This window comes from Rhinoderma darwinii, chromosome 1 (genome assembly GCF_050947455.1).
Source record: "Rhinoderma darwinii isolate aRhiDar2 chromosome 1, aRhiDar2.hap1, whole genome shotgun sequence".
Classification (NCBI taxonomy): domain Eukaryota; kingdom Metazoa; phylum Chordata; class Amphibia; order Anura; family Rhinodermatidae; genus Rhinoderma; species Rhinoderma darwinii.
In genome coordinates this window covers 634,254,444-634,274,468 of record NC_134687.1, presented here as the reverse complement: position 1 = coordinate 634,274,468, position 20,025 = coordinate 634,254,444, and the positions used below count along the sequence as shown (strand labels likewise).

Sequence of the window (20,025 nt, the reverse complement as noted above, 5' to 3'; positions counted from 1 at the left end):
GAAATCCACCATTATACCAACCCTTTTACAGACGGTAAGTCATATTTAGTAAGACGACAGTCAGGAGCAGGTAAGTTCACTAGTACCAAAGATGGAGTGAGCTTAATATTTGTGGAACAGATCTTATTAATATGGGATTCGATAGAGGACCAGTATGTTGAAATTACAGGGCAGTCCCACCAGATGTGTAATAGCGTGCCTGGGGAATTACCACACCTCCAGCATGCGTCCGATACATTAGGGTACATTTTTGACACTATATCTGGAGACCTATACCACCTAGTGAGAAGCCTAAAAGAGTTCTCATGAATTCTGATACATCTGGACAGACCATGAGATCTCTTAAGTATAGCTGATGTATCACTAGATGAAAATGAAATTTTCAAGTCTCTTTCCCACGCTTTGAGGAATGCCGGCTTATCTTGTGCACCAAGGGTAAGTAGTTTATCGTAGAACATAGAGATTCGTTTTTTAGGAAGGGGAGGAATACAAATCAGAGCCATGTAAGGGGTCCAGAGACGAATATTTCTAAGAAGTCACAGCTGACTTTAACGAAATGGTCATATTGAGCTGTGGACCAATGTTGTCCAGCTCTCAAGATATTAATATGTGAAATGGTTGGGACAATACGACCTTCAAATAAGTCGCCCACTGTAATCGTGTTTAATGAGCATCATATATTTAACGGGTCTTCAAATTGTGGCTATAAAATATATGGAATTAAGTGAGCAGATGTCAAAGAGGAAGGGGACTGCAGCCCAGCTACGGAGCAAATTTCCATCTGTTCAACATAGGGGACTCTCTCTATCTACTCTACCTCTACACCCCTTATTTCCCCAAAGTGGACGGTACCTGCGTACTTGTGGTCACTAAGGCAATCTGTTTTGCTAAAGCTGTGTGAGAGGACAATGGTTCTAGATGTGTTCACAGTTGTATGGCATGGTAATATAACATTATGTCCGGAAGCCCATAACCCCCGAGGTTCCTTGGCAAAGTTAGCTGCTTATATGAAATTCTAAGACATGATTGTTTCCATAGAAATCTGGAGAATAAGCACCTGATATCAGTGAAGTAGGATGCTGGAATAAAAATAGGAGCTGTCTGAAGTAAGTATAAAAATTGAGGTACTATAAAGGATTTCAATAAGTTTTTCCTTCCCATCCATGACATGACAAGGTTAGAAATAATGATTTTTATTTGAAATAATAATTTTCTCCTTCAAACTTTGCTTTTGTCAAAGAATGCTCCATTTGCAGCAATTACAGCATTGCAGACCTTTGGCATTCTAGCTGTTACTTTGCTGAGGTAATCTGGAGAAATTTCACCCCATGCTTCCAGAAGCCCCTCCCACAAGTTGGATTGGCTTGATGGGCACTTCTTGCGTACCATACGGTCAAGCTGCTCCCAAAACAGCTCTATGGGGTTGAGATCTGGTGACTGCGCTGGCCACTCCATTACAGATAGAATACCAGCTGCCTGCTTCTTCCCTAAATAGTTCTTGCATAATTTGGAGGTGTGCTTTGGGTCATTGTAGTGTTGTAGGATGAAATTGGCTCCAATCAAGCGCTGTCCACAGGGTATGGCATGGCGTTGCAAAATGGAGTGATAGCCTTCCTTATTCAAAATCCCTTTTACCTTGTACAAATCTCCCACTTTACCAGCACCAAAGCAACCCCAGACCATCACATTACCTCCACCATGCTTGACAGATGGTGTCAGGCACTCTTCCAGCATCTTTTCAGTTGTTCTGCGTCTCACAAATGTTCTTCTGTGTGATCCAAACACCTCAAGCTTCGAGCCGTCTGTCCATAACACTTTTTTCCAATCTTCCTCTGTCCAATATCTGTGTGCTTTTGCCCATATTAATCTTTTCCTTTTATTAGCCAGTCTCAGATATGGCTTTTTCTTTGCCACTCTGCCCTGAAGGCCAGCATCCCGAAGTCGCCTCTTCACTGTAGACGTTGACACTGGCGTTTTGTGGGTACTATTTAATGAAGCTGCCAGCTGAGGACCTGTGAGGCGTCTATTCCTCAAACTAGAGACTGTAATGTACTTGTCTTGTTGCTCAGTTGAGCAGTGGGGCCTCCCACTTCTCTTTCTACTCTGGTTAGAGCCTGTTTGTGCTGTCCTCTGAAAGGAATAGTACACACCGTTGTAGGAAATCTTCAGTTTCTTGGCAATTTCTCGCATGGAATAGCCTTCCTTTCTAAGAACAAGAATAGACTGTCGAGTTTCACATGAAAGCTCTCTTTTTCTAGCCATTTGGAGAGTTTAATCGAACCCACAAATGTAATGCTCCAGATTCTCAACTAGCTCAAAGGAAGGTCAGTTTTATAGCTCCTCTAAACAGCAAAACTGTTTACAGCGGTGCTAACATAATTGCACAAGGGTTTTCAAGTGTTTTCTAATCATCCATTATCCTTCTAACACAGTTAGCAAACACAATGTACCATTAGAACACTGGAGTGATGGTTGCTGGAAATAGGCCTCTATACACCATGTAGATATTGCATTAAAAACCAGACGTTTGCAGCTAGAATAGTCATTTAACACATTAACAATGTATAGAGTGTATTTCTGATTAATTTAAAGTTATCTTCATTGAAAAAAACTGTGCTTTTCTTTCAAAAATAAGGACATTTCTAAGTGACCCTAAACTTTTGAACGGTAGTGTATGTCCTCGGGATTGTTAGAAATTTTTAAACCTCAATAAGTAATATGGAAAATCTTTTGCAAGGGCAGAAATTTTGATTGGATTAAAGTGAATGTTCAGCGCCTTACATTTGGTATGATTCATTTTGAAATTGGATAATGATCCAAATGTATCCAATAAAGACAATAAGGCCGTGAAAGCATCTTTAGGGTAAGAAATTAATAATAGCACATCGTCTGTGAATGCAACTACTTTGTGTTCTGTGTTTGAAATCTGCCAATCCCAGATATTAGGATGTTGTCTAATGGCTTGGATTGAGGTCTCATGAAAAGAGTAGAAGATAAAAGGATAGTCTTGCCTCGTGCCATTGCGTATATAAAAAGGTGAAGACAAGAATCCGTTTGCCGTGGGCGAAGTGTAGAGGGTAAAATCTGCATCAATCACCGACTTCGGGAAAAAAAAATTTGCAGCGTAAGGCCTTATTCACACAGACATGTCCATTTTGCGAGTGCAAAAAACGCTGTGTTTTGCACACGCAAAAGGTCCATGTGGCATCAGAATGAGGTGCGTGGCTGCGTGATTTTTGCGTAGCCGGCATCATTATGACACTCTAGTTTTATGTTTACAAACAGAAAAACACGTGGTGCTTTTCTGTTTTCATTCATTGATTTTACTACTGTTGCGTGAATCACGCGCGGCACCCGGAAGTGCTTCCGTGTGGCGAACGCGATTTGCACGCACCCATTGACTTCAATGGGTGCGTGCTGAGTGAAACACGGTCAAATATAGGACATGTCGTGAGTTTTACGCAGCGCACATATGCTGCGTGAAATTCACTGACAGTCTGAACGGCCCCATTCATTAACACAGGTCCGTACGACGCGTGTGAAAATCACGCGCGTAGCATGGACGTAAAACACGTTCGTGTGAATAAGGCTTAAGAGTCATAAATTGCCAGTCAACTCTTTTAGGCTGTTCTCAATCACTTGCTTGTAAAGTTTTTTCTTTTTTAAATCTCCTCCGCCCTGGGTTGGTGTGGAAACCGATCTATGGTGCAGATTCTCAAGTTGAATCCACTCCTGGCTTTGGCTCAAAAAACTGCATGTGAGATTCCAGCCTTAGGGCTTATTCACACGGACAGTTGTCTAATCGGTCGTGAAAAATTTTCATTTTTCATGGCCAAATTGCATCCATGCGGGACCCAATTTCACAGATCCTTGATAGGCTGGAGTCTATTGAGTCCTATTTTTTCATGGGCCGTTAAAAAAACGGCCGTGTGAATAGCCACATAGACGTACATTTATTTTAATGCAAGTGCGTTGCGGCTGTTAAAAAACGGCTGATTATTCTGTACGTGTAAATAAGCCCTTAGAGAGGTTTTATGAGAAATGCGTCTTATTTAAACCTCAGACATATGGTGTGGTTTGCTCTTTGGTAGCACCACGCCTGATCCAGAGCGCTCTGAGACCTTCAGAAAGGTTATGGACGCCTGCAAATCAGGAAAGGGAAGGTTTGCAAACAATTGAATATTGATCATTCTACTATCCAGGAAATAATTTACAAGTAGAGATTTCAGACATCTGCCAGTTGATCCAAGCCAGTCAAAGCCCGTTTTTAAATCCCACCAAACCTCATTCACATATTATGGTCCGTATCTTGCAACAGAATTTGTAAGCCAAACCTGGGAGTGGAACATAACAGAAAACCGTATAACGAAAAGATTTGTTTTGGACCTAATTCTGGTTTTGGCTTACAAACCGTAGATTTACACGAGGCAGATGTGTTGCAGAAATTTCTGCGACTCTCTCGTGCAACTGACTGAAGCTTGCAGAAATTCATCTGCATCTGCAGCAACATCCCCATTCAGATGTATACAATGGATTTTTCAGTTGCCGAAATGTTTGCAACACATTTTCCACCTGTGGATCTACCCAAATATTGATGCAAAATACCTACCAAAATACGCAAGTGTGAATGAGGCCTTATAATAAATCTCTGCTGGATGTTATTTTTGCCTAAGGGTCAGTACCAGGGATTTGAGCTACAGCAGAAAATGACATATCTGTGAATGTTTTTGTTTAACAAATTGTTTATTTTCAATTCCATCACCTATATCTTTATATACTGTTTGAATAAAAATCAAATAATGAGATGTTGACATATGTTAAAAATTAACATGGGGTACCCTTTTGTTTTCACTAAGTCACTCTGGATTCTCTGGCCGGGTAGGTGGATTTACGATGTTAATACATTAATATGGAGCAAGGTACATGGTGGCAATTCAGCTTCCCTGCTTTGAAAGTCAACATGGCCGTACTTGTCTTCCTTAGACTTCGTTCACATCTGCGTTGGGGTCCTGTTCCGTCAGAACGGGACCCTGAGAAGACACAAACTGACGCCGATGGACATCACCATTGATTTCAATGGTGACAGATCGATTGCCCATGGTTTCCGTTTGTGTCTGTTGTGCACTCGACTCGTTGTTTTGCCAGAAGCTATAGTGTAGTCGACTACGCTATTGCTTCCGTGCACAACAGACACAAACGGAAACCATGGGCACCGAATCCGTCACCATTGAAATCAATGGTGATGGAAACGGAAACATCTGGTTTCCGTCGGTGTCAGTTTGTGTCTGCTCAGGATCCCGATCTGACGGAAAGCTCAGTCGGGAAGGTCAGAACGGGACCCCAACAGAGATGTGAACGAAGCCTTAGGGTATGTTGACATGAGTTGTCTTTTATCAATACACAAAACAACTTAAATAAACAAACTTATATCTAAAATACTTCTGTTCCATGGATCCCGGTCACACGTGACCACAGGTAAATATAATTTCAGTGTTTGGCAAATCAAGGCGAACCCCCCCCCCCCCCCCAAATATAAAAACTTTTATTAGCTGCTCATCTTCTGTGAATAAATCGGATGTGTTAAACATTTTTTTTTTGCTCTTATAGCATTTTCCACATTCCAAACCAGAATATGGTTTCTTCTCTGTGAATTCTCTGAGTTTCAAAATTGTTTTTCGTTGTGAAACAATTTCCATGAAAACGGCTTGTTTCCTGTGTGACTTCTCTGATGATCCCTAAGTTTGCCTTTAGTAATAAAACATTTCCCACATTCTGAACATAAATACGGCTTCTCCTCTGTGTGACTTATCTCATGTCTAAGAAGATGTGATTTGTGTGTGAAACATTTCCCACATTCTAAACATGAATATGGTTTCTCTCCTGTGTGCCTTATCCTATGTCTAATAAGATTTGATTTTTGTGTAAAACATTTCCCACATTCTGAACATGAATATTGTTTCTCTCCTGTGTGACTTTTCTCATGTATAACAAGATTTGATTTACGGATAAAACATTTCCCACATTCTGAACATGAAAATGGCTTCTCTCCCGTGTGAATTCTCTCATGTCTAACAAGATGTGATTTAATTGTAAAACATTTCCCACATTCTGCACATGAATATGGTTTCTCCCCTGTGTGACTTCTTTTATGTCTAACAAGATGTGAATTATCTGTAAAGCACTTCCCACAGTCTAAACATAAATATGGCTTCTCTCCTGTGTGAATTCTCTAATGTTTAACAAGATTTGATTTATTTGAAAAACAGTTTCCGCATTCAGAACAGGAGTATGGCTTCTCCCCTGCATGACTTCTTTTGTGTACACTAACACCTGAGCTTTTTGTAAATAGTTTACTGCATTTAAACCTTTTACCCCCTTTCTGACCTGTACTTCTGGTAATCTGCGATTGGTCAGGAGAAGGTTCCTCATGATTAGGGGAATTAAATGATAGATCTGTACTGTGAAGTCCTGGATGTACATTAAAGGTAATGAGATTTTCTCCTGAAGACCGCTGCAGGATATCTTCATCTTCTGCTTCAGAATTTAGCAATAATATCAAGTTCCCCTCAGAGTTCTTACATGGATTTGCTGTTAGGATTAAAAAAGATTTATTTGTTTTAAAACCACCAAAGTAGACAGATTTATAGCATTCCTATTAGGCTGGAAACACACATGCAGTTTGATACAGTTTTTTAAGTCACAAGGCAGGAGTCGATCCTGCAGAAAAGAAAAGTATAAGCCATTCCTTTATATTTCTCATTTCTTTTGAATCCACTCCTGGCTTTGGCTCAAAAAAACTGACCATGTGCCTTATATAGCCTTATATAGCTCTGTCATTGATACATTTTAGAGTGTCATACAAAGTCCAGGATTCTGGTCTACACTCAGTGGCCACTTTTATTACATAAACCAAGACTTGATAAAATTATAAAAATCTGAAAAGCACAATCTTGTTTGGTATTCAAATCTCTACCCTGCCAACACATTACAGCTTTTAATACCAACTAGTAATCACTTTAATTACTTATACCGCTGTGTTCACACATAATGGCAACTGGCGTCCCTGAGGTGCAGGTGATGCGACCGAAAACTGTGCAAACAAGGGCTGTTACCACAAAACGGCGTTTAAAAAAAAAAAAAAAACTGTTAATGACCGTGTGTTTTTCCAGGTAAACGGTTGTTTTACCAGCAAAATCACGGTACCATTATCAATGTGAAAATTGCGCTAATTTGCAGTAAAACCACGTTGGCATCGTTTTCAGCAGCACCATTGACAAAATGTGTAAACACAAATCTGAACGATGAAACAGTCTACCTGTCGGGATTTGAAATAGGAGACTCCTGTGTCCCAGGCAGTAGCTCTTCTCATTGAGCCACTGGTGCTGTGGAAAGCTCCAAATGCTGGATTTAATGTCTAGCTTCTCAATGCCTGCCTCTCTGGATTCCCTTCTTTGATTGGTCTCATCATTGTGACTCCTGTTTAAGCCTGAACCTTGCAGTATCTTGGCAGACTATTGAGCGCCCTGGTTGTGGTTACAACGTAACTACCTATTGCTGTTTATCTGTGTAACCTGAATGGTTACTTAATTGCACCTGCTGTTTTCACCTGCTTAGTAATTTCAGCCTCTAGACTCAGAATTTGCCACAATCCTTGACAGAAAATCTTTGCTTTTATTGCAAGGGTTCAGGGTACTATTCTGTTTTTTGCCCAAATAAGATCCATAGAACATTAGCCATCACTGATATATAAAAAAATAAAAATACTAAATGATGAAACTGGAGACATCTGATTCTATAAACTCAAAAAATACATTCAATTTCTCCTCTGGAACAGAATAAAGATGTTGTTGGTACCGAAGTTACATTTTATAGTGCCTATACACATCTGCAGTAAAACGCATGAGATTTCTTGTTCTGCTATGCTCGACTCTGGAGCTGGTGGAAATTTCATGCTTTTGCTCATGATATTGCAATGTTGACAGTCCGCACAAGTAGACATGGAAAGAGTTGATCGGTCACCCCTATCATCAGGGCCTGTTACTCATGAGTAGAGATGAGCGAACCGGGACAACCGAACCCGGTTTCGGTCCGAACTTCCGGAAAAGTTCGGTTCGCAGCGAATCCGAACTTCACCGGGTTCGGCCGAACCCGTTTTGACCGAACCCGGTCAAAAATATTATACAAATCGGCAGCCACTTGTCTCTATCAATCACTGATAGAGAAAAGAGGCTGCTGATTAAAAATCAAATAAAAAGCATTTCATACGTACCTGGTCGTTGTCTTGCGGACGAGTCCCTCTTCTTCCTCCAGTCCGGCCTTCTTTTCTGACGCGGCAGCCTGTGATTGGCTGCAGAGGCCTCTGCAGCCTGTGATTGGCTGCAGAGGCCTCTGCAGCCCGTGATTGGCTGCAGAGGCCTCTGCAGCCCGTGATTGGCTGCAGCGCTCACATGGGCTGCATCGTCATCAAGGAATGTCGGGCCGGATGTCGCGAGGGACGCGTCACCAAGGCAACGGCCAGGAGACCGGACTGGAGGAAGCAGGGAGTTCCCGGTAAGTATGAACGTCTTTTTTTTTTTACAGATACTCTATATTGTGATCGGTAGTCACTGTCCAGGGTGCTGAAACAGTTACTGCCGATCAGTTAACTCTTTCAGCACCCTGAAGAGTGACTATTTACTGACGTCGCCTAGCAACGCTGCCGTAATGACGGGTGCACACATGTAGCCACCCGTCATTACGGGGCCTCATGCACACGACCGTAAAAACACCCGTTATTAAGGGTCGTAATTACGACCCGAAATAGCGGGCCCATAGACTTCTGTTAGCCACGGGTACCTTCCCGTTTTCTCACGGGAAGGTGCCCGTGCCGTTAAAAAGATAGAACATGTTCTATTTTTTTATTTTACGGGTCGTGCTCGTAATTACGACTCGTAATTACGAGCACGGCCGGCCACCGGCAGCTGGCCGCTTTTACGAGCCGTGCTGTCATTATAAGGGTATGTTCACACGACAGCGTCCGTTACGGCTGAAATTACGGGGATGTTTCCGCCTGAAAACATCCCCGTAATTTCAGCCGTTACGGCATATGCAGGCGCTTGAACGCCACGTCCATTACGGACGTAATTGGCGCTGCTATTCATTGGAGTCAATGAATAACGGCTCCAATTACGGCCAAAGAAGTGACAGGTCACTTCTTTGACGCGGGCGTCTATTTACGCGCCGTCATTTGACAGCGGCGCGTAAATTACGCCTCGTGTGAACAGACAAACGTCTGTCCATTGCTTTCAATGGGCAGATGTTTGTCAGCGCTATCGAGGCGCTATTTTTCTACGTAATTCGGGGCAAAAACGCCTGAATTACGTCCGTAATTAGTGCGTGTGAACATACCCTGTGTTCACACGCACTAATTACGGATATAATTCGGGATTTTTTGCCCCGAATTACGCCCGAAAATAGCGCCTCGATAGCGCTGACAAACATCTGCCCATTGAAAGCAATGGGCAGACGTTTGTCTGTTCACACGAGGCGTATATTTACGCGCCGCTGTCAAATGACGGCGCGTAAATAGACGCCCGTCTGCTGCTGTGAACTCTGCTCTTACCATTACGTAGCTCTCAGTCTGTTACCTCTCCTCCACTCCTGTCCTCAATAACACCTTCACATGATTGGCAAGTCACCACCCCGCACAAGATCCGCACGCTCATCTCCTGAAATACTCTGTGCTGCTGTGAACTCTGCTCTTACCATTATGTGGTGACTTGCCAATCATGTGAAGGTGTTCTTGAGGACAGGAGTGGAGGAGAGGTAACAGACTGAGAGCTACGTAATGGTAAGAGCAGAGTTCACAGCAGCACTGAATCTGCACGCTCATCTCCTGAAATACTCTGTGCTGCCTTAAACTCTATGGACAGGTCAGGATCCTGTTTCTTTTAAATGCTGCACTGTAGCGCAGCCTTATATAGTGGATCGAGCGGGTTCCCCAGCAGCATTTAAAAGAAACAGTGTGTGTGTTTGGGTATGTGTCTTTGTCTGTTTTTGTGTTTATGTGTGTTTGTGTATTTATGGGTGTGTTTGTGTATATGTGTTTGTGTATATATATGTGTGTGTATATATGGGTGTATGTGTATATGTTTGTGTGTAGATGTTTGTGTGTGTGTGTTTTTGTATATGTGTGTGTTTGTGTATATGTGTGTATATGGGTGTGTTTGTGTGTGTTTGTGTATATATGGGTGTGTTTGTGTATATATATGGGTGTATTTGTATATATGTTTGTGTGTAGATGTTTGTGTGTGTGTGTGTTTGTATATGTGTGTGTTTGTGTATATGGGTGTGTGTTTATGTGTGTGTGTTTGTGTATATATGGGTGTGTTTGTTTATATGTGTGTTTGTGTATATGTGTGTGTTTGTGTATGGTTGTTTGTTTGTGTGTGCGTGTATATATGTGTGTAGGTGAGTAGAAGTATTGTTACTGTTCACATTGATAACTGTTTTTTTATGTTGTTGCAGATTTTGATGTACTGATTGGACTACATCTTCGATTCGTTGGACTACTGCGTAGATCTACGTTTTTTTCAAATTTTAATAAAATGGTTAACGAGGGTTTTGTTGGGGATTTCTTATTTCAATAAAAAAGAATTGTCTTCGTGTTTTTTTTTAAACTTTATTAGTGCCTAGATAATGGCAGTTGGCTGATTGACAGCGTCCATTATTAAGGCGGTACTTAGTGTTAGCCGGTGCAGACGCTAGCACTAACCACCCATTATTACCCCTGTACCCACCACCACCAGGGGTGCCGGGAAGAGCTTGGTACGATCCAGTACCCGACCATCTGTTGTGATCGTCGGGCACTGGGGCGGCCGTAGGCTGGTATTATGAGGCTGGGAAGGGCCAAAAACAGTGGACCTTCCCACCCTTGTAATGCTAGGCTGCTGCTGCTGTGTTGTATCGGGCTGGTTATAAAAATGGGGGGGACCCCACGTCGTTTTTTTTTTTTTAATTTAACAAATTTAACAATAGACGTTGGGTCCCCCACATTTTTAATAACCAGCCATATACAAGGCTGCAGCAGTCTGGCATTACATGGGTGGGAAGGGCCACTGGTTTTGTCCATTCCCAGGCTAATAACACTGTGTTGTATGTGGCTGGTTATGATAAATTGGGTGGAACCCCATGTCTTTTTTAAAAAAAAATGAAAAATAAATAAATAATAACAAAAAAATGACGTGGGGGTCCCCCCCACTTTTATAACCAGCCAGATACAACACAGCAGCAGCAGCCTAGCATTACAAGGGTGGGAAGGTCCACTGTTTTTGGCCCTTCCCAGCCTCATAATACCAGCCTGCGGCCGCCCCAGATCGTACCTGGCTCTTCCCGGCACCCCTGGTGGTGGTGGGTACCGGGGTAATAATGGTGGTTAGTGCTAGCCTCTGCACCGGCTAACACTAAGTACCGCCACTACAGCCTGTGATTGGCTGCAGCGGCGAAAGGGATGAAACGTCATCGCTGGAGGCCGGACAGGAGGTTGCTGAAAGAGTTAGTGCAGCCCATTAACTCTATCAGCACCCGAGACAGTAGCATGCTCGGCGCACGTAAGTGACAGGTTCGGTCCGAATCGAACTTTTTTGTGAAATTCAGCGAACTAGCCGAACCGAACTTTTGAAAAGTTCGCTCATCTCTACTCATGAGACTATGCAGCTTTTAGTTCTCACCAAAATGTTATTCATTTACAACTGATTGGTTCTCTAAAGTTTCCAGGTATTTTAAGAATTAATTGACTTTCTACTCACAATCCATTCATAAATTGGGAATTACGCTGTATACATTTTCCCTCTGAATATTGTCAGTTAAATTGTCTGCCTAAACCTACTTGACAGCACATCAATCTCTAAACTTTCTGTTGAAGAATCATTACCGTCACAATACGAAGAATTTCAGGATGTTGGTGATAAAAAGAATGCATATAAGCTTCCTTCACATCGCTCATATTATACGATTCCCCAATGGAATGGGTACCTGGAGCTAAAATACCCTATGGTTGTATCCAGGGCTGCACCTGCCATGAGGAGAGGTGAGGCCGCCGCTTCAGGTTGCGCCACCGAGCTAAAAACGGGGGGCGGCATATTGTGGGAGGCCTCAGGGGGGCCGCGTGGGGAGGGCAGGAGGCAGTACTTTACCTAGCAGACGTGCATCACGATAGGCGCACGTCTGCTAGTACACTCCCCCTCTCTGATGCTGCACTTTCCGCGAGAGAGGAGCATAGAGAACCTGCGCTCAGCCTCCAGCCATCACTAATTTAAAAGCGATGGGCCGCTACCATACTAAAAAGGGGGGGGCATCTGACTGACTGCATTGGGCATTATGGGGGCACCCGTCCAGTGTGTGTGTGTGTGTGTGTGTGTGTGTGTGTATATATATATATGTATATATATATATATATATATATATATATATATATATGAGCAGGGGGATTCCCCTGGATCGCGTCACAGGGAATTCCTGTGACGCGATCGAGGGCCATACCATATATGGGCAGACAGCCCAGGGTCTTTTCTGATATATGTCAGTACATTAAATATTAAAAATAAAGTAAAAACAAAGTATTGTTAAATTTAAAAAAAAATACACATTCACCTTTTTTACAATAAACATTAAAATAAGTCTCAATACATAAAATATTCACACATTCAGTAATGGCGCGGCCGTAATAACCTGCACAACAATTTTTTTGCATCATTTATGTGTACGCTGTAAAAAAATGAAATAAACACTGCTTTCTATCACTTATTAATGTGAGGCGCGAGGTGCGATGAATTTAACCTCCATGTTCCTCACATTAATAGTAATTAACCCCATCATGTACCTCGCACATTAACCCAATATGACTGAGAAACATGATGGGATTAATTACTATTAATGTGAGGCGCGTTCAAAATTCATCACACGTCGCGCCTCACATCAGAAAACGGAAGAATTTTTTTATTATTACTGTTGGCAAAGTATCGAAATTGGTATCGAAATCGCAATACTAAACAAAGTATCGGTATCAAAGTCCAATTTCTGGTATGGTGACATCCCTAGTATATATATATATATATATATATATATATATATATATATATATATATATATATAAAATCAAGCAAATAGTAGGAGCAGCACAGACCAAAAAACGGTTGGTGCTAGCTTCAGATGTCAAGGAGTGACGTACTCCCCATAAATATACCAAAAAATAGAGCCCAGCACTCAATAGCAAAAATATGAATTTATTCACCCAACACAGCAACGTTTCACTTCCTCTATGGAAACATTTTCAAGCAATTAATAAAAACCACACACTGACATATATAGGAAGAGCAATAGCTCAATTAACACGTGTTCTAAATCGTAGCAATTATACAATACATGTAAAGATATGATACTGTGTAACAGTGCATCAAAACACCAAATACATATGTGAATGAGTCAATCACTGACATTAGGTATAGAGAATTTAAAAATCTAACAAGTGAAATATGTGTATACAAAATAGTGAAACACATTAATTGCATATTAATTAATAATCACAATACAATACACAAAAGCTGACACTCACCAATCTGGATAAACAAGGAAAATCTGGCCACGAGATGTGTAAACTAACATTTCCGGCGCCATCGGTGCCGATCTGCGAATGCCCCATCACTAGCCATCCATTGGGTAATGCTCACACGTGTGTACTAGGATGCTATGACACTGCACATCGACGCAACAGCTAACCCGAATAAGTTACTGCTTGAAGACAGAGATCCCGCGCAGTCGTACTAAGGTAAAGAACTTCAGATTACACCATATTTAATCCGTTAGTGACCACCAATACGCCTTTTAACGGCGGCCACTAACGGGCTTTATTCTGATGCATATGCCTTTTTACGGCACTGCATCAGGATGAGTAAACAGAGCAGGGAGCCGTCAAATCTCCCTGCTCTCAGATGTCAGAGGCAGCTGAGGGCTGGGGGCGTCCCTGCTCTGCCGTGTGAGATCGATATAAGTATCGATCTCACATGTTTAACCCCTCAGATGCGGTGCGCAATTGCCTTCATTAAATATGGCGTAATCTGAAGTTCTGTACCGTAGTACCCCAGATTGGTGAGTGTCAGCTTGTGTATTGTATTGTGATTATTAATATGCAATTAATGTGCTTCACTATTTTGTATACACATATTTCACTTGTTAGAATTTTAAATTCTCTATACCTATTGTCAGTGATTGACTCATTCACATATGTATTTGGTGTTTTGATACACTGTTAGGCTGGGTTCACACGAGCACATTAACGTCCGTAATGGACGGACATATTTCGGTCGGAAGTCCCGGACCGAACTCAGTGCAGGGAGCCGGGCTCCTAGCATCATAGTTATGTACGACGCTAGGAGTCCCTGCCTCTCTGCAGGACAACTGTCCCGTACTGTAATTATGTTTTCAGTACGGGACAGTAGTTCCACGGAGAGGCAGGGACTCCTAGCGTCGTACATAACTACGATGCTAGGAGCCCGGCTCCCTGCACTGAGTTCGGACCGGGACTTCCGGCCGAAATACTTCCGTCCATTACGGACGTTAATGTGCTCGTGTGAACCCAGCCTTACACAGTATCATATCTTTACATGTATTGTATAATTGCTACGATTTAGAACACTTGCTAATTAAGCTCTTGCTTTTCCTATATATGTCAGTGTGTGGTTTTTATTAATTGCTTGAAAATGCTTCCATAGAGGAAGTGAAACGTTGCTGTGTTGGGTGAATAAATTCATATTTTTGCTATTGAGTGCTGCTTCTGGGCTCTATTTTTTGGTGTATATATATATATATATATATATATATATATATATATATATGTATGGGTGTCTGTATATGTATATATGCTTTGTGTGTGTGTATATGTAAACATGCTGTGTGTGTGTATATGTATACATGCTGTGTGTGTGTATATGTATACATGCTGTGTGTGTGTATATGTATACATGCTGTGTGTGTGTATATGTATACATGTCTGTATACATGGTGTGTGTGTGTGTGTGTGTGTGTGTGTGTGTGTCTGTGTGTGTGAATATATATGTTTTGTAAGGGGGCAGCCCTCCGGATCGCGGTCTCCTAGTGTAGACAGGCACTTTTGGCACAGTAAGAACAGACTACAGTCCAGTCACAGTGTGGTACTACTGGCCTCAGCCAGTTTTATTAGGTAAAAAGCCGTAGCAGAAAACAAATGAATACATAAAGTAAATCCTAGGCCGTCTGGCCACTAACTAAAAATGCAGTTCCTAACTACAGAGAGCGGAGCCTCCAACTCCCAAACACAATACCACAGTTGCTTTACTCACATCCAGCTTTCCCAGGAGCAGAGAGAGAGACAGTGAACTCTGCCTCTGTTTTAAAACACACCTGAGCTGTGCAGGTAATTAGCCACAATGCAATACCTGAAGTGGCTAGTGGAATAGGAACCCTCCCAACTCTCCCTATTCCAACAACCAGGCCCTTTTACACATGTTTTACAGAAAACCCTTGAGCAAGGAAAACACATTTTCCTTCTAGCTCAATTCCCTGGCTGTTTTAAAATGTATATGACAGGAACCTGGGTGAGATGTACACTCCGTCCACTACTTTTCCCCTGGTCCTGTCACAGTATACATGCTGTGTGTGTGTGTGTGTGTGTGTGTGTGTGTGTGTGTGTGTGTGTGTGTGTGTGTGTGTATGTGTATATGTCTGTATATGTATTCATGCATTGTGTGTGTGTGTGTGTGTGTGTGTGTGTGTGTAGATTTTTTCAATGAAGATAACATTAAATTAATCAGAAATACACTTTATACATTGTTAATGTGCTAAATGACTATTCTAGCTGCAAACGTCTGGTTTTTAATGCAATATCTACATAGGTGTATAGAGGCCAATTTCCAGCAACCATCATTCCAGTGTTCTAATGGTACATTGTGTTTGCTAACTGTGTTAGAAGGCTAATGGATGATTAGAAAACACTTGGAAAACCCTTGTGCAATTGTAATGGCGGAAGGAGGTGAAGGGAACAAGTGAGCCCTAATCTACCCACCGCCCTGTCCCTGCCTACTTGCAACGACCCGCCCTAGGCGACGGGGTACAACTTGGCGGCGGTCCCTACGCTGACTAAGTGCAAGGGGATACAAACAGGGAACAAGCAAGGGAAGGGGCAGTAGCCCACGGAACACCGTGAGGGAACGGAGTGGTGAACGAGCAGTCAGGATCAGGATGTAATGAAGTATACAAACGCAGAGCATGGAGCAGAAAGCAAGCCGGGGGCAGAGCGAAGCAGGATAAGCGGGAACTGAAGCAAGGCTGAAGCACGGCAGAAGCAGGCTGGAGCAAGGCAGCAGTGGGGCCAGGAAACCAGGAAGAATCACAAGCAATGAGGAAGGGAAAACGGCAGGTATAAATAGACAGGGGGCGGAGCTAACTCCGACTGAACAGGCCGCGATAGGCTCTCCCACTCCTGAGCCTGCCACCCTGATTGGTGGGAGCAGGTGTCAGTCTAAGAGGTCTGGCCTCAGGTGTCGATTGATTAATCCTGGGAGTATCCACAGACGTAGGGCCTGGCAGATCCTTTACAGTACTCCCCCTTTTATGAGGGGCCACCGGACCCTTACTAAGAGGACCCGGTTTAGTGGGGAAGAGAAGGTGGAACCTCCTGACCAATACCCCAGCGTGAACATCTCGAGCAGGTACCCAAGTCCTCTCCTCCGGCCCGTATCCTCTCCAATGGACCAGGTACTGGAGCGAGCCCTGGATCATCCTACTGTCCACGATCTTGGCCACCTCGAATTCCACCCCCTCAGGGGTGAGAACGGGAACAGGAGGTTTCCTCGAGGGGGACCAGGACGGGGAGCAGCGTTTAAGGAGGGAGGCATGAAAGACATTGTGTATGCGAAAGGATGGGGGCAGCTCCAGACGGAAGGATACAGGGTTGAGGACTTCAATGACCTTATAAGGCCCAATAAATCGGGGAGCAAACTTCCTGGACGGGACCTTAAGGCGCAAGTTCCTAGACGACAACTACACCAGATCCCCGACGACAAACCGGGGGTTAGCAGAACGTCTTCTATCAGCCTGAATCTTTTGTACGCTCTGGGACGCCTCTAGGTTCTTCTGAACCTGGGCCCAGACTGTGCACAGTTCCCGATGAACGTCCTCTACCTCGGGATTATTGGAACAACCAGGAGAAACGGAGGAGAACCGTGGATTAAACCCGAAATTACAGAAAAACGGGGAGACCCCTGACGAGTTACTGACCCGGTTATTCAGGGAAAATTCGGCGAGGGGAAGGAATGAGACCCAATCAAATTGACAGTCAGAGATGAAACACCTTAAATATTGTTTCAGGGATTGATTAGTCCTTTCCGTTTGGCCATTAGTTTCGGGATGGAAGGCGGAGGAGAAGGACAGATCAATCTCCAACTTTTTACAAAAAGCTCTCCAAAATAAGGAAACAAATTGTACCCCTCTGTCAGAAACTATATTGACTGGGGCCCCATGGAGACGCAGAATGTGTGTAATGGCAGGAAGGAGGTGAAGGGAACAAGTGAGCCCTAATCTACCCACCGCCCTGTCCTTGCCTATTTGCAACGAACCGCCCTAGGCGACGGGGTACAACTTGGCGGCGGTCCCTACGCTGTCTAAGTGCAAGGGAGTACAAACAGGGAACTCGCAAGGGAAGGGGCAGTAGGCCTCGGAACGCCGCGAGGAAACGGAGCGGTGAATGAGCCAGTCAGGATCAGGATGTAGTGGAGTATACCAACGAGAGCACGGAGCAGGAAGCAAGTCAGGGGCAAAGCGAAGCAGGATAAGCGGAACTGAAGCTAGGCAGAAGCACGGCAGAAGCAGGCTGGAGCAAGGCAGCAGTGGGGCCAGGAATCCAAGAAGAATAACAAGCACTGAGGAAGAGAACACGGCAGGTATAAATGGACAGGGGGCGGAGCTAACTCCGACTGACCAGGCCGCGATAGGCTCTCCCACTCCTGAGCCTGCCACCCTGGTTGGTGGGAGCCGGTGTCAGTCTAAGAGGTCTGGCCTCAGGTGTCGACTGATTAATCCCGGGAGTATACACAGACGTAGTACCTGGCAGATCCTTTACAGTACTCCCCTTTTATGAGGGGCCACCGGACCCTTACTAAGAGGACCCGGTTTAGTGGGGAAGAGAAGGTGGAACCTCCTGATCAATACCCCAGCGTGAACATCTCGAGCAGGTACCCAAGTCCTCTCCTCCGGCCCGTATCCTCTCCAATGGACCAGGTACTGGAGGGAGCCCTGGATCATCCTACTGTCCATAATCTTGGCCACCTCGAATTCCACCCCCTCAGGGGTGAGAACGGGAACAGGAGGTTTCCTCGAGGGGGACCAGGACGGGGAGCAGCGTTTAAGGAGGGAGGCATGGAAGACGTCATGTATGCGAAAGGATGGGGGCAGCTCCAGACGGAAGGATACAGGGTTGAGGACTTCAATTACCTTATAAGGTCCAATAAATCGGGGAGCAAACTTCCTGGACGGGACCTTAAGGCGCAAGTTCCTGGACGACAACCAGACCAGATCCCCGACGACAAACAAGGGGTTAGCAGAACGTCTACTATCAGCCTGAATCTTTTGTACGCTCTGGGACGCCTCTAGGTTCTTCTGAACCTGGGCCCAGACTGTGCACAGTTCCCGATGAACGTCCTGTACCTCAGGATTATTGGAACAACCAGGAGAAACGGAGGAGAACCTTGGGTTAAACCCGAAATTACAGAAAAACGGGGAGACCCCTGACGAGTTACTGACCCGGTTATTCAGGGAAAATTCGGCGAGGGTAAGGAATGAGACCCAATCAAATTGACAGTCAGAGATGAAACACCTTAAATATTGTTCCAGGGATTGGTTAGTCCTTTCCGTTTGGCCATTAGTTTCGGGATGGAAGGCGGAGGAGAAGGACAGATCAATCTCCAACTTTTTACAAAAAGCTCTCCAAAATAAGGAAACAAATTGTACCCCTCTGTCAGAAACTATATTGACTGGGGCCCCATGGAGACGCAGAATGTGTTTAACAAACAAAGAAGCTAACGTCTTGGCGTTAGGTAGTTTCTTAAGGGGCACAAAGTGGCACATCTTGCTGAAGCGGTCTACTACCACCCACACCACCGACTTGCCCTGAGATGGAGGCAAATCGGTGATAAAATCCATGGAGATATGGGTCCAAGGTCTCTGGGGAATGGGCAAGGAACGTAGTAAGCCCACAGTTCGCGACCTAGGGGTCTTGGACCTAGCACAAACCTCACAAGCGGCGACGTAAGCCCTAACGTCTTTAGGCAACCCAGGCCACCAATAGTTTCTGGTAATGAGGTGTTTGGTACCCAAGATGCCAGGATGACCAGATAGTGCAGAGTCATGGTTTTCCCTGAGTACCCTTAGCCGGTATTGCAGGGGGACAAACAGTTTGTCCCCAGGGAGGTTCCCGGGAGCTGAACCTTGATCAGCCGCGATGTCAGAAGCTAAATCAGAATCAGTGGCAGAAACGATTATACCAGGTGGTAAAATACAAGCAGGATCCTTCTCGGGAGGAGTATTGGCCATGAAACTACGTGACAGTGCATCAGCCTTAATATTTTTGGACCCAGCCCTATAGGTAACCAAGAAATTAAATCTGTTAAAGAATAGTGCCCAACGAGCTTGTCTAGGATTAAGCCTCCGGGCAGATTCTAGGAAAACCAGATTCTTGTGGTCAGTAAGGACCGTTACCTGGTGTCTGGCCCCCTCCAGGAAGTGACGCCACTCTTCAAAAGCCCATTTAATGGCTAAAAGTTCGCGGTTGCCAATATCATAGTTACTCTCCGTGGGCGAAAACTTCCTAGAGAAGTAAGCACAGGGGCGGAGATGGGTGAGGGAGCTGGTACCCTGGGACAAGACGGCCCCCACTCCCACCTCGGATGCGTCAACCTCCACAATAAATGGCTCCCTTTGGTTGGGCTGAACCAGCACGGGGGCCGAGATAAAGCACTT

At 44.1% G+C, this 20,025-nt stretch overlaps 1 protein-coding gene across 1 annotated transcript in view; it reads right to left on the bottom strand.

The window, feature by feature from the left end:
• LOC142654474 (uncharacterized) overlaps positions 1-20,025 on the bottom strand; it is a 1,458,099-nt gene that overhangs the window by 1,001,000 nt on the left and 437,074 nt on the right. The window contains 1 exon segment of the mRNA XM_075828928.1: positions 5,697-6,318. Coding sequence (XP_075685043.1) covers positions 5,697-6,318 — 622 coding nt within the window.